The following is a 13,591-nucleotide window of genomic DNA, read 5'->3' as shown; positions in this document are numbered from 1 at the left end:
AGGACCTCGTCTAGGGCCCCTTGGTAGGTCAGCAGGCAGGACTGGAACCCAGCCCTGGCTCCTCAGTGGCCAGTGGACTCCAGCCAGCCCTGCCTCACTGACATCTGTCAAAGCAAGGGGATGGGGAACGAGGGGTGGAGCAGGCACTTCACCATGCGTACTCTGGGTCTCCCTGAGACCCATGTTCTCAGTTGCTGTGTCGGTTCGGAGGAAGTTACCAGCAGACAGGAAGGATGGAGGGTCAGGAGTTCACTCACTTCCTTCTCCTGAGAAGACGCAGAGTCCAGCGCAAGCAGGGGGAAGGGCGGCAGATTGGGCATGGCCAGCGCTCTACAAGCCTGGGACAGAGATGGGGGTCTCAGGCTGAGTGTCAGGGTTCAGTCCGGGGTGAGGATGTAGCCCAGGGTCATGGCTGAAGGTGAGGGCTGGGGGTCACCTCCCTGATGTTTCAGCCGCCACACAGTGACTTTGAGAACATGAGTCTCAGGGGATGTCATGCCCCTGTTTCACCCCTCATTCCCCTCATTCCCATCCCCTTGCTTTTTTTTTTTTTTTTTGAGACAGAGTCTTGCTCCTTTTCCCAGGCTGGAGTGCAGTGGCGTGATCTCTGCTCACTGCAACCTCCACCTCCCGGGTTTAAGCGATTCTCCTGCCTCAGCCTCCCAAGTAGCTGGGATTACAGGTACATGCCACCATGCCCGGCTAATTTTTGTATTTTTAGTAGAGACAGGGTTTTGCTGTGTTGGCCAGGCTCCTGACCTCAGGTGATCCGCCTGCCTAGGCCTCCCAAAGTGCTGGGATTACAGGCGTGAGTCACTGTGCGGGGCCCATCCCCTTGTTTTGACAGATGTCAATGAGGCAGGGCTGGCTGGAGTCGGGAGCCCCAGGGAAGTCTTCCTGGAAGCAGTGAGAAGGATGGGGGTAGGAGGCTGAAACATCAGGGAGGGCTCCCTGGAGGAGGCGGGTGGGTCTGAAGCATTAGCAAGGCTTCTGAGTTACTAGTGCCTAGCTCAGCTTCCAGGAGGCAGTGTTGGAGTGCTCTGCTGTCAAGGGTTGGGACTCATGACTCACAGGGCTGCATGCTGTGCTGGGGCTGAGCTGACCCTGGGCTCTGCCCCTTCCAGTGCTGCTGGGCCTCCAGGCTCCTGCCCTGTCTGTCCTGATGCCAGAATATTCGATTCTCTCTGCTTCCCTGTGAAGCCAGCAGGCAGAAGTGACTGCCTCTGTTACCGGCAGGGATACTGAGGCCTAGAGGGCTGGCATGCAGCAGAACCGATGTGAATTCATTCAGGTCATAGGGACAGACTTGAGTTTGGGTGTTGGCAATCCCGGTAGAGGGAACAGCCAGGGCAAAGGCATGGAGGTGGGACCCACAGGGCTGTGGCTACCTTACCTGGTAGCCAGCCTGACACCCAGGAGTGAAGCCTTCTCTGCCTTCTTTTCTCAGGTTCCCAACAAGGCTACGCAGAAGACCCCCCTTGACTGAAGCAATGGAGGGGGGTCCAGCTGTCTGCTGCCAGGATCCTCGGGCAGAGCTGGTAGAACGGGTGGCGGCCATCGATGTGACCCACTTGGAAGAGGCAGATGGTGGCCCAGAGCCTACTAGAAACGGTGTGGACCCTCCGCCACGGGCCAGAGCTGCCTCTGTGATCCCTGGCAGTACTTCAAGACTGCTCCCAGCCCGGCCTAGCCTCTCAGCCAGGAAGCTTTCCCTACAGGAGCGGCCAGCAGGAAGCTATCTGGAGGCACGGGCTGGGCCTTATGCCACGGGGCCTGCCAGCCACATCTCCCCCCGGGCCTGGCGGAGGCCCACCATCGAGTCCCACCACGTGGCCATCTCAGATGCAGAGGTTGGTGGGGCAGAACGAGGGGTTGTTCATGAGCCCCTCAGTAGTCTGCAATGAAGACTCTTTCCTGCCCCTGTCTGTGCCACACAGCTATCTAGCTTTGGTTTGCATACCCTCAGAGCTGGGGACATCACTAGCTAACAATATAGCTTCTTCCCAACCAGGGGAGCTCCAGCTGAGCCAAAGGCTGCCTTCCCTAAGTCCTGCTATTCCCACTCCCAGCCCAGGCCTAGGAAGTAGGTCTCTCCCTGGTCCCCTGTGTAGTCTTCTTAGAGATGTGAAGATAGATGCTGTGTCCCCCCACCCCCTAACTCTTCCCCAGCTTGCACCCCTCGCCTCTCATTCTGCCTCTTAGAGTCTGCTGTGACTCAGAAGTGGCCAGCCTGCCTCCAGCCTCTAGGCTTCTGCTGGAGTTCTTGCCACTTAGGTTTGAAAGTGAACTCAGGTTCTAAGCAGTCTACAGATGTCAGGGGCTGAGCTTTCTGTGCCTGAACCCAGGCTCTCAGCCTCTGTGCCCAGGGCTCCTCATCTTGTCCTTGGAGTCTAGACCTTCTCATTCAGCTGCTTCTGGAAATAGTTGCTCATGGGTTTCTCATGGATTGGGGTCTTCCAAACTCCAGAATCCAGACAGGAATTAGCGTTTTCCCTTCACCACTGCCTCTGGGGAATAAAGCACAACCATGGCGTCACCATCCATGTTTTCAAACATGAGCCACGTCTTCTCATCACATACGGGGGCGATGGCACCACCAACTTCCCCATCCAAACTCAAAAGCTTCGTGAGACCTGGGGGTCCGGGAATGAGGAGCCTATGGCCAGAATTGGACCCTGAATGGGCTCTGAGGTAGGAGCAGTGCTGCCTCCGGACCCAGCTCCACCTGGTGCTCGCTCTTCCCCCACAGGACTGCGTGCAGCTGAACCAGTACAAGCTGCAGACTGAGATTGGCAAGGTAGGAGTGGGCAGGCCGAGAGCAGTGGGGGCTTCGGGATTCTCTGCTTGGCGCTGTTCTTTCTCCTGTGTGGGAGGGAACGGGAGGCAGAGCCAGGCAAGTCCTAGCCGGGAGGTGAGGACAGTTTCGTGCCCTGTGGGAAGTACCCAGGTACCCAGGGGGAGGGTGGAAGATGACTCCTGATTCCTGACTCCCAGAGTTCTTGACAGTGGACAAGGAGAGACTGAGGGAGGCATGGAGCCATGTTGAGCCAAGCAGGGGCAGTTACCAGGGCGCAGGAGTCCCCTCCCCGTCTGCTACAATATTTGCCTGTGAGCCAGCTGGTGGTGGGAAGTGCAGATGGGGTGCAGGAGAGACCAGAGCTGCTTGGCTCCCCACCTCCTGAGCTGGTCCTAGGAGGGGTTGCCCTGTCCAGGTGGGGCTGACTGATGCCTGTCTGCAGGGTGCCTATGGTGTGGTGAGGCTGGCCTACAACGAAAGTGAAGACAGACACTATGTGAGTCTGGGGATAGGAGGGAGGTGTTGCCCCAGCCAGGCCCTAGAAGGCTGAGGGGCGGGGCAGGAGTTGTGCTCAGGAGACAGAAGACAGGGCTGCCTGAGAATGAGCTCCCTGTCCCTAGGAGTATGCAAAGGAATGAGCTTCCTAACCCTGGGGATATGCAAGCAGAGGCTGGATTCCTCTGAGGGGAGAGCTCCAGAAAGGCTAGCTGGGGGGAATAAGGGGAAGGGCTAGGCTGAGATATGGCCACCCCCTAGCCCTGCTTAACACATACCTGGGCCACACCCTCAGAACCAGTAGCAGATGTCCAGTGTGCCTCTCTGGACCTCAGTCCACATGTACCAGTCTGTTCTATGCCCTGGTGGTTGCACACTAGTGACATTTCTGTCCCTCCTTCCTTAGGCAATGAAAGTCCTTTCCAAAAAGAAGTTACTGAAGCAGTATGGCTTTCCACGTATGTATCTTCTGGTCCTGTCCCTGGGAGCTCCCAGTCTGGGAGGCAGAGGAGGAGACCTCTGTCCCGAGCTAGTTTTGGCTAGGAATGCGGTAGAGAGGGAGACGGCGTGAGCGGAAGCCTGGGGATGGAATGTGCCTTGCGGGTTGGGATGAGACCACGGGCATGCAAGAGTCTCTCTTGAGACTGGTTTTGGGGCCACGGTGAGGCCCAGCCACCTGGAACAGGTGCTTGAGTTCTTTTCCTGGTCACAGGTCGCCCTCCCCCAAGAGGGTCCCAGGCTGCCCAGGGAGGACCAGCCAAGCAGCTGCTGCCCCTGGAGCGGGTGTACCAGGAGATTGCCATCCTGAAGAAGCTGGACCACGTGAATGTGGTCAAACTGATCGAGGTAGGGGGTGGTGGTGAGCAGGTGGGAACCAGCACCTGAGTCTCATGGGAGCAGCTTCTGGTGCTGGGGAGCCCCTAGCACAGACCCAGGGATCTTGCCCAGGGAGTAGATGTGGCCGAGGCCTCTGAGGACAGGGCCGGACTTGGGGTGGGGCTGCAGGGAGGCTTTGGGGGCCCAGCCTGGTCAGGGATGTTCCCAAGTTCCCACGGAGGGTGAGGGGCTGCCCCAGAGGCAAGAAGTGAGCCCCTCATTGCGGCAGGAGGGAAGGAAAGCTGGATATCATGTGGCGGGCCAGGCTGGGGGTCAGTGACTTCTGAGGCCCCATCTGTCTGGCACCTGTACACTTCCTGCTCCATTGTCTGGGGTGGTTGCAGTGCATACTAAGGGTTCTGGGGCTGGCAAGGACCAGGAGGCCTGGGACCCCCAACCCCATGCCTCCTCAAGCCCCACCCCCCTGTCTGTTCCCTCTGACCAGGTCCTGGATGACCCAGCTGAGGACAACCTCTATTTGGGTGAGTGACCTGGCTCATTCCCATAGCAGCTCACCCAGGGCTGGCCCAAGGGCTCCCTTGGGACACATATGATCTTCAGGTGGGCGGTGTAAATGCACCGGCCACCTGGGGACAGAAGAAAAACACACGTTCTGAAGGCCCGGATTCCCTTGCCCAGCCCTACAGAACCAGGCCCAGAATATCCAGTTAGATTCAACAAATATTGCCAAGCCCCACTCCCTGCTTCCCTCTGAGTAGCAAGACGGTGGATCCACGTGGGCTGTGCACTCAGGTAGATGCAGGAAGCAGGCTGCACGGGTTCCCAGACACTGTAGCACTGTGCCTCTGTTTTCTCGCCTATAGAACAGGGATACTAGTGGTATCTACCTCATAGGGTCGATGTGAAGAGTAAATGAGTAATTATATGTAAAGCACATTCGTTATTATCCTTGTTAATAGGAATGTTATTATTTTAGTTCCTTGTGTCTGGTTCAGGGCTGGGCTTAGAGGAGGCCTCAGAAAATGGGGCAGAAGAAGAACTGGCTTAGGAATTAGAGGCTGAGGCTTTAGTCTCCACTCCCTACCCTACCGCCTGTCTGCTATGACCTTTAGGAAAATTTCTGCCTCTTCTCTGTGCCTCAGTTTCCCCCTCTGTAAAAGGGCCCCATGCTAATGCTGATGGTTCTCACCTGGCACCTGAGGATCAGATGAGGCAGGTCCATAGCAGACCCCACTCTCATGCATTTATTTGCTCTGATATCCCAGGATCCCCTGTCCTGTCCCTGCCTCGAGTATGCCTGCATGCCTGCCCCTCTCCTACCCTCCAGAACAGGGAGGGACCTTGGCATCGGCTGCTTTGCCAGCCAGCTACACCTTACCTTCTTGTCTTTTCTTTCAGTGTTTGACCTCCTGAGAAAGGGGTGAGTTCCCCGTCCTGATCAGGCAGGTCAATTCTCATCCAGGCCTTCCTTCCTTTCCCTCCCTGTGTCCCCAGCCCAAGGGTCAGCTACTCTAGGAGAAGTCAGAGACGGAGGCCCTGCCCTTAGGGGTAAATAAGAGACCAAGAGGACCATTCTTTGAAGGCTGATGGGGGTCAGTGAGGCTGAAATAGTCAGGGAGACCTCTGGAAAAGGGGATGGGTTTTGACCCAGGCCTTGAAGAACTAGGAAGATATGGATGGAGGAGAGGGGGAAGAGAGGAGTGTTTTTTAGGTAAAAGTATATAGAGGTGGGACTCAACTCTTACTGGTATTCACATCACAAAGGGTTTTTCAGCTTTCCAACAAGTCTGTGAATAGAGTGGGTGGGATTCCACTTGTTCCCATTTGTGAGCGGGAAAGCTGAGGACCAGAGAAGGTTTGTGGCTTGCTCAAGGTCACACAGCAAGTCACTGATGGAGCCCAGGCTTCCACATGTCTGCCCTATGCGGCTTTTCAGGGTATTTACAGAGCAGATGACATGGAGTAACGACCATGGGGCTGGGTGGTCCGGGACCCTCACTGCCAAGGCTTGAATGCAGGCTGCGGCTTGTCTCTGCCTGGGCGGCTTCCTACAGACCAATATGGGGAGAGGGGCAGGGAGTGGTGTCCCTTTAAGGCTTGGAGGCGTTCAAATGTTTTGACCTCTATCCAAAACAAGAAATATATATTTCTATTGCTATCCATATCTGTAACTGAAACCAAAGTTTTACAAAACAGCATATATCTTTACTACATGCAATATATTCTGATATAGTCTACTTATTTAGGAAAAAAAAAGCAGTTGCCACCCACTAAATTGATTTCATGATCCTCTCTTGGGTCTGGATCCACAGTTTGAAATACAGTGCTCTAAATGGCATCTTTGCAATTGTTTGATTATAGACAATTAAGTACTTAGAAGAAGGAATATCAAGCCAATCAGAAATTAAGAGAAAGCTGATTTGAAATTATGATTGAAACGGGATATGTATGAGTATGTGTGCTTTAAATTTTTTATTATGTAGCAGAAAAAGCTAATATCTTGAGTTCTAGGGACTCATGTGGGCACAGGTTTCCCGGGACGTCCCGACCGCCTGAATGGCCGGGTCCCCTGATTTCGGCTGAATGCCCCTCCCCGCATCCTTCTCCATAGGCCCGTCATGGAAGTGCCCTGTGACAAGCCCTTCTCGGAGGAGCAAGCTCGCCTCTACCTGCGGGACGTCATCCTGGGCCTGGAGTACTGTGAGTGCGGGACAGCCTGCCCACTGGGGCTGAGGCTAGCGGATCTGGCAGGCAGAGAGCCCAGGCTGAGCAGGCTCTGAGCAGCTCCTGTCAGTCAGAGCTGGCCTGCCAATCAGCTTCAGTGGGAGTGGGGCATGCCCGTGTGGGCGGGGCCAAAGGCCTCTGTGGGGTGGGGCGGGCGGTGGACTTCACTGGGCATGTGCCAGATTCTTCGTGGTGTCTGGTCCTGTGGGTCAGAGCCCTGGCTGTTCTGTATCTTTCTTCTGCTGAGTTCTTAGCCTAGCTTAGCGTTGCCACGGGGCCTTAAGAGATGTGAGAAGGAAGGGATTTATGTCCAGCTGCTGGGGGAGAGTCTGTCCTGGCATGGGGCCGGGGGCATGGTGGCAGGGTGGGTTTACCTGTGAGGGGCCGTAGCCTGATAAGAGCTCAGGAGGGTGATGTGAGCTTGGCCTCTGTCTCATTTCATTCATTAGCTGCATTCACTTGCCTGGGGGCACAGGGGTGAAAGACCCAGAGCCGAGTTCACCGCCTAGCGGGAGGGACAGGAATCTAAGCAGGCAGATAATATAGCGTGGTGCCTGCCAAGGCTGGGGAGCCTAGAGGCTGTAGGAGTGCCGGGGGGCTGGGGAAGTCTCCCTGAAAAGGCTACTTATGATTCGGGTCCTGAGGGATGAGTAGAGTTCCCTGCTCAGGTTTTGAGGGATGGGGGTAGAAGACAGTGTGCCCGGCATAGGCGCGTACTGTTTGAGTCTGGGGAGAAGTGGAGTCTGGCTGAAGCTTCCCGTGGGCAGAGGAGGGCAGTGGTTAGTGAGAGATGATGCTGGAAACACTGTCCAGGCCACAGCATGAGGGCTGGGAATGCCTCCCCTGAGGTCTTTGCTGACTTCATCCTGCCAGCTCTGTGAGGCCCTGAGAGCTTTAAGCATGGGGAGGGGCGTGATGGGATTTGTGCCTGAGAAAGCTCTGTCTGGCAGCTGTGTGCTGGCTGGATTGGAGTGTGTCATCGGACGGTGAGAGGCAGCCAGCTGGCCAGGGAGGAGGCTGTTTCTGCAGCCCAAGTGACAGATGGTGAGGTCTGGATTAAGGCAGTGGCAGTGGGGTGGGGATAGGAAGGAGGTGGGGTGGTCAGCATGGGGTGACTTGCCGGTCTGGGGAGAGGAGAGCCCCTGGACACCTAGGGTCCTGGCCTGGGTTGGGGACCAGGGGAGATGCCCATCTCTAAAATCTTAGCTTGGGCCAGGCACAGTGGCTCACACCTGTAATCCCAGCACTTCAGGAGGCCGAGGTGGGTAGATCACCTGAGGTCAGGGGTTTGAGACCAGCCTGACCGACGTGGCGAAACCCTGTCTCTACTACAAATACAAAAATTAGCCTTATGTGGTGGCGGGCACGTGTAATCCCAGCTACTTGGGAGGCTGAGGCAGGAGAATCGCTTGAATCTGGGAGGTGGAGGTTGCAGTGAGCCAAGATCACGCCATTGCACTCCAGCCTGGGTGACAAGAGCGAAACTCCATCTCAAAATAAATAAATACATACATACATGTATACATACATACATACATAAAAATAAAAAGTAAAATTTTAGCTTGATTCCTTGGGAGCATATTCTTTCCCTGGGGGAACAGGGTGGAGATCTGGCTGAGGTTTGACCTGCAGTGACAGAAACAGGACTGTCTTTATCCTGCTCAAGCCTCTCCTTTGCCTTCAGATTAAGACTCTCTTTGCACATATGGGGAAACTGAGGCACACAGCGGGGAGGGCTTTGCAGAAAGTCCCTACCAAGGGCCTAGAGGCATGGGATGGGAAGGGGACATTTTACCCCTGGTACGGTCAGTGGCAGGCACAATCCTGTACCAGCTTGGCTCCACCTCCTTCCTGTTGTGGTCCCTTCTTTCCCCTGAAGTCCTGTTATCTGCTATCCCCTAGCATCCACAAAGAAACGAGTTTATCTTACCTGGTTCTTGGGTAAAGCCTCATCAGGACCCAGCTAATCACAGTGAAGGGCTTCCCTCGGGCAGAATAGTTAGCGCCAGGGGCTGGACAGGTGGATGAACAGAGGCACGAGGGCACTGAAGACCTGCCTTGTGATTCTGGCCCCAAGAAGGGAGAGTTGAGGCTGCCCTGAGAGGGCTGGGTGGTCAGGGCGGCCCAGGCCTGGTTCTTAGTCGATGGGGGCAGGTGCAGCGATGCAGGTGATGAGAAGCAGTTGGATCTGGAATAGATGTGAGAAGCTGAGCTCACAGACCTTGCTGATGAGCGGGATGTGGGGTCTCAGAGGAGGAGTTGAGGATGATCCTGAGGTTTTTGGCCTTTCACAGAATGGAAAAGAATGGGGAGCAGCAGGGGCGTTTTGTTTTGTTTTGTTTTGATTTTGTTGGTGGTAGGCATGGCAGGCAGAGAAATCAAGTTCTGAATTAGACATGTTATTGCACTATGTTCAGATATACAGAGACATATATCGATGCCTAGCTGCCTAGTTATCTACCAAGATGTCTTTTGGAAATCCATGTGGGTAAAGAGCTAGAGTTCAAGGGAGAGGCTAGGGTTTGGGATAAGAACATGAGACCACTTTCCATGGTCAAATATCCACCCCCCTGAGCTTCTGTGCCCTGATGGGTGTGTGTCAGATTCCTCGTGTGTGTCTGGCACATAGTAGGCAATCAAGAAAGTGCCACTGGTTTTATGGTTATTGTTATATGGCACCCGCCCTCTCTGCCCCCAGCCTCCCTCTCCTCCTCTCCTTTCCCATCTCTTCTCTCGCCTTCTCTCTTTCCTCCTCTCCAGCATCCTGGGGTCCGTTGGTCCAGGGGAAGGTATTTACCAAGGAGGGAGCCCATAGGTCGATGGTTGTGGGATGGGGTCAGTGTCTGTCTTGGCTGGGACTTACCAGCCATGTCAGCTTGAGTCACCCGTCACTTCGTGGTGGTGCTGGGCCCAGGAAGCAGGGCAGGCTTCCAGCCTATTAGGTCATTTCTGATTTGGGATTCATCCTACTATATGTGGCTGACCTTACACCCCAGCTATGTCATCCTGCTCGTCCCAAGGCCTGGGGTGCCATCCATCTCTGAAACCCCATCAGCCCAGATCCCGAGGGCTGAGATGGTACCTCTGTAGGATAGCAGAGTCCCTACAATCTTACTCTCAGTCCTAGCAGCGGGGACATCTTTGCCTAGCCTGGGTGGGGGATGGAACTGGAGAAAGGTTTTGATTGGCTTTGGGCCTGCAGGCGGCACTCACAGGGAAGGGGCAGAGCTAGCCTAGGAAGAACTCTGCTCCCAGCTTGGGGCAGTGGCTCACACCTGTAATCCCAGCACTTTGGGAGGCCGAGGCAGGTGGATCACCTAAGGTCAGGAGTTCCAGACCAGCCTGACCAACATGGCGAAACACCGTCTCTACTAAAAATACAAAAAGTAGCCGGGTGTGGTGGCAGACACCTGTAATCCCAACTACTCGGGAGGCTGAGGCAGGAGAATCTCTTGAACCTGGGAGGTGGAGGTTGCAGTGAGCTGAGATTGTGCCATTGCACTCCAGCCTGGGGGACAGAGCAAGACTCTGTCTCAAAAAAAAGAAAAACAACAACAACTCTCCTGCCCTAGTTTCCTCTGACCTCCCTACTCAGCAGCAGGTCCCTTGTTTGTCATGGAGAGGGCACTGGACTTGGAGTCAAAGACTCCTAAGATTCCATTCCTGGCTCTGCTGCTGACAGCCTGGGCTCAGTGTCTGCACCTGCATGGAGCAGATGGCCCTGACGTCCTCTTCCCAGGTCGTCACCAGATGAAAGTGTGCGTGGGCTGGGATGTCCCGGTCAGCATCCCTGGCTGGGCAAGGACAGGTGTGGGGTCCTGGCCAGCGGTGCCCAGGCCAGCGCACTCGGCTCAAGCTCCCCTTCTCTGCAGTGCACTGCCAGAAGATCGTCCACAGGGACATCAAGCCATCCAACCTGCTCCTGGGGGATGATGGACACGTGAAGATCGCCGACTTTGGCGTCAGCAACCAGTTTGAGGGGAACGACGCTCAGCTGTCCAGCACGGCGGGAACCCCAGCATTCATGGCCCCTGAGGCCATTTCTGATTCCGGCCAGAGCTTCAGTGGGAAGGTGACTCGCAGGCCCTGGGCCAGGCTGGGGTTCAAGTGGGGGGTGTAATAGCTTGCCACAGTGGCCCAGTTTCTAACCTGAGGGTGCCAGGGTCCTTGGGTCTAGGGAGTGACATATCTGCCTCTTCCTTGGAGCCTGACAAACTCCACAACTTTGGCCTTCTCCTGTTTTCCAGCAAAGTGGTCCCAAATCTCCCTTGCAGATATTTACCATTGGTTGCTCTGTGCTGGGTTCTGGACCGGACTGTGGAAGAGGCAAAGACAAAGAGAACCCTGTTTCCTGCCCTCTGGATGGTTTCGGGGGAAGCTGGGGGTCCCCGCAGATCTTGGGACATGGCAGGATTTGAACTGGCCCTTGAAGAATGGGGAGGATCTGAGCAGGACCTGGAGCCTAGAGAATAAACCAGAGAACAGAGGGGCTCCGGGTGGGGGGCAGAGGGTAAAGGGCCTGGAAGTTTGGGCTTTCTCCTAAGTGACAGAAGCATAGGCAAAGTTGTCTGAACAAGAGGTCACACTGTCTGGCACAGTTCCCTGGGCACATGGCTGTTTCACCTGTGGAGTGCCAACCACCCCACTGCCAGGGAGCCTGTGGATGAGAGGCATTTGGACACATGTGAGTATCCAGGAAAGAGGTCAGGAGGCTGGGCACAGTGGCTCATGCCTGTAATCCCAGTGCTTTGGGAGGCCAAGGCAGGTCTCTTAAGGCTAGGAATTTGAGACAAGCTTGGGCAACATAGCAAGACCCCATTTCTACAAAAAAATAAAAACATTAGCCAGGTGTGGTCGTGCACACCTGTAGTCCCAGTTACTCGGGAGGCTGAGGTGGGAGGATTGCTTGAGTCCAGGAGTTGGGGGCTGTAGTGAGCTGTGATTGTGGTACTGCACTGTAGCCTGAGTGACTGAGCGACATGTTGTCTCTAAGAAAGGAAGAAAGGAAGGAAGGAAGGAAGAAAGGAAGGAAGGAAGAGGTTGGGGATGTTGATAAAGATTTTTTGAAATGTTTTATTTTGATATAATTCTAAATTTACAGAAAAGTTGGAAGAATAGTACAAAGAAATCCCATATATCTTTTTACCCAGATTCACCAGTTATTGACATTTTGTGTCTAGGGAGTGACACAGATGATGACTTTTTCATCATCTTTTTCTTTTTTTCTTTTTTCTTTTTTTTTTTTTTTTTTTGAGATAGAGTCTCGCTCTGTTGCCCAGGCTGGAGTGCAGTGGCGCAATCTCCGCTCACTGCAAGCTTCACCTCCCGGGTTCACGCCATTCTCCTGCCTCAACCTCCCGAGTAGCTGGGATTACAGGCGCCCACCACCACGCCCGGCTAATATTTTGTATTTTTTAGTAGAGACGGGGTTTCACCGTGTTAGCCAGGGTGGTCTCGATCTCCTGACCTCATGATCTGCCCACCTCAGCCTTCCAAAGTGCTGGGATTACAGGCGTGAGCCACGGCGCCTGGCCTCATCATCTTTTTCTATTTATCTGTATTCATACTACATTTTTCTGAGCCATTTGAAAGTTACATTGAAGGTATTATGCCCCTTTATCACTAAATACATTAGTGGATATTTCCTAAGAACAGGGACATCCTCTTACATAACCTCAATATAATGATTAAAATTAGGAAATTCATCTTTTATTTTTTGAGGCAGAGTCTCGCTCTGTCGCCCAGGCTGGAGTGCAGTGGCGCGATCTTGGCTCACTGCAAGCTCCACCTCCCAGGTTCACTCCATTCTCCTGCCTCAACCTCCCTAGTAGCTGGGACTACAGGTGCCCGCCACCACGCCTGGCTAATTTTTTGTTTATTTAGTAGAGACGGGGTTTCACCGTGTTAGCCAGGATGGTCTCGATCTCCTGACCTCGTGATCCACCCGCCTCGGCCTCCCAAAGTGCTGGGATTACAGGCGTGAGCCACCACGCCCAGCCAGAAATTAATCATTGATAAGACATATATAGGTGGCTCACGCCTGTAATTCCAGCCCTTTGGGAGGCCAAGGCAGGTGGATCATCTGAGGTCAGGAGTTTGAGACCAGCCTGGCCAACGTGGTGAAACCCCGTCTCTACTAAAAAATACAAAAATTAGCCGGGCATGGTGGCAGGCGCCTGTAATTCCAGCTACTTGGGAGGCCGAGGCAGGAGAATCGTTCAAACCCAGGAGGTAGAGGTTGCAGTGAGCTAAGATCGTGCTATTGCACTCTAGCCTGGGTGACAGAGTGAGACTCTGTCTGAAAAAAAAAAAAAGACTTGTGTATAATCCACAGACCTTATTTAAATGTTATCAGTTGTCCTGATACTGTGCTTCATAACTTGTTCTTTTTCTGGTCCTGGGATCCAATCCAGGGCCACTTGCTGCATTTGCTTTCTTGTCTGTAGTAGCCTTTCATCTGGAAGAGGGCCTTGGCCTTCCTTTGTCTTTCCTGATCTTGACAATTTTGAAGAGAACAAGCCTGTTATTTTGTAGAATGTTGTCAGTTTGCATTTGTCTGGTGTTCCCTGATTGGATTCAGATGATGCATCTGGGACAGGAATATGTAGGTAGAGATTGAGAATCACTCACATAAGCGAGAAAGTGGATACCAGAAGAGGTGGCGTTCCGGAGCAGAAGGTAGAGAGAGCACACATTGGAGTCCAGGGCGTGGGGAGGCCCAGGGGTGCTTGGGAGCCC

The 13,591-nt window shown here is 54.1% G+C and overlaps 1 protein-coding gene across 2 annotated transcripts in view; it reads left to right on the top strand.

The window, feature by feature from the left end:
• Positions 1-13,591, top strand: part of CAMKK1 (calcium/calmodulin dependent protein kinase kinase 1) — a 32,829-nt gene that overhangs the window by 5,934 nt on the left and 13,304 nt on the right. The window contains exons 2-10 of one of the 2 annotated variants that reach the window (XM_024235518.3): positions 1,448-1,850; positions 2,750-2,797; positions 3,240-3,293; positions 3,699-3,750; positions 4,005-4,138; positions 4,614-4,650; positions 5,528-5,549; positions 6,741-6,829; positions 10,726-10,925. In XM_024235518.3, the coding sequence (XP_024091286.1) occupies positions 1,491-1,850; positions 2,750-2,797; positions 3,240-3,293; positions 3,699-3,750; positions 4,005-4,138; positions 4,614-4,650; positions 5,528-5,549; positions 6,741-6,829; positions 10,726-10,925 (996 nt within the window). In that variant the 5' untranslated portion in view covers positions 1,448-1,490. The remainder of the gene's footprint in view (positions 1-1,447; positions 1,851-2,749; positions 2,798-3,239; positions 3,294-3,698; positions 3,751-4,004; positions 4,139-4,613; positions 4,651-5,527; positions 5,550-6,740; positions 6,830-10,725; positions 10,926-13,591) is intronic. The other variant, XM_054535376.2, reaches the window with a different exon arrangement.

Source organism: Pongo abelii, chromosome 19 (genome assembly GCF_028885655.2).
Source record: "Pongo abelii isolate AG06213 chromosome 19, NHGRI_mPonAbe1-v2.0_pri, whole genome shotgun sequence".
NCBI lineage: Eukaryota > Metazoa > Chordata > Mammalia > Primates > Hominidae > Pongo > Pongo abelii.
The sequence above is the reverse complement of the archived record's forward strand: the minus strand, read 5'-3'. Positions and strand labels throughout refer to the sequence as shown.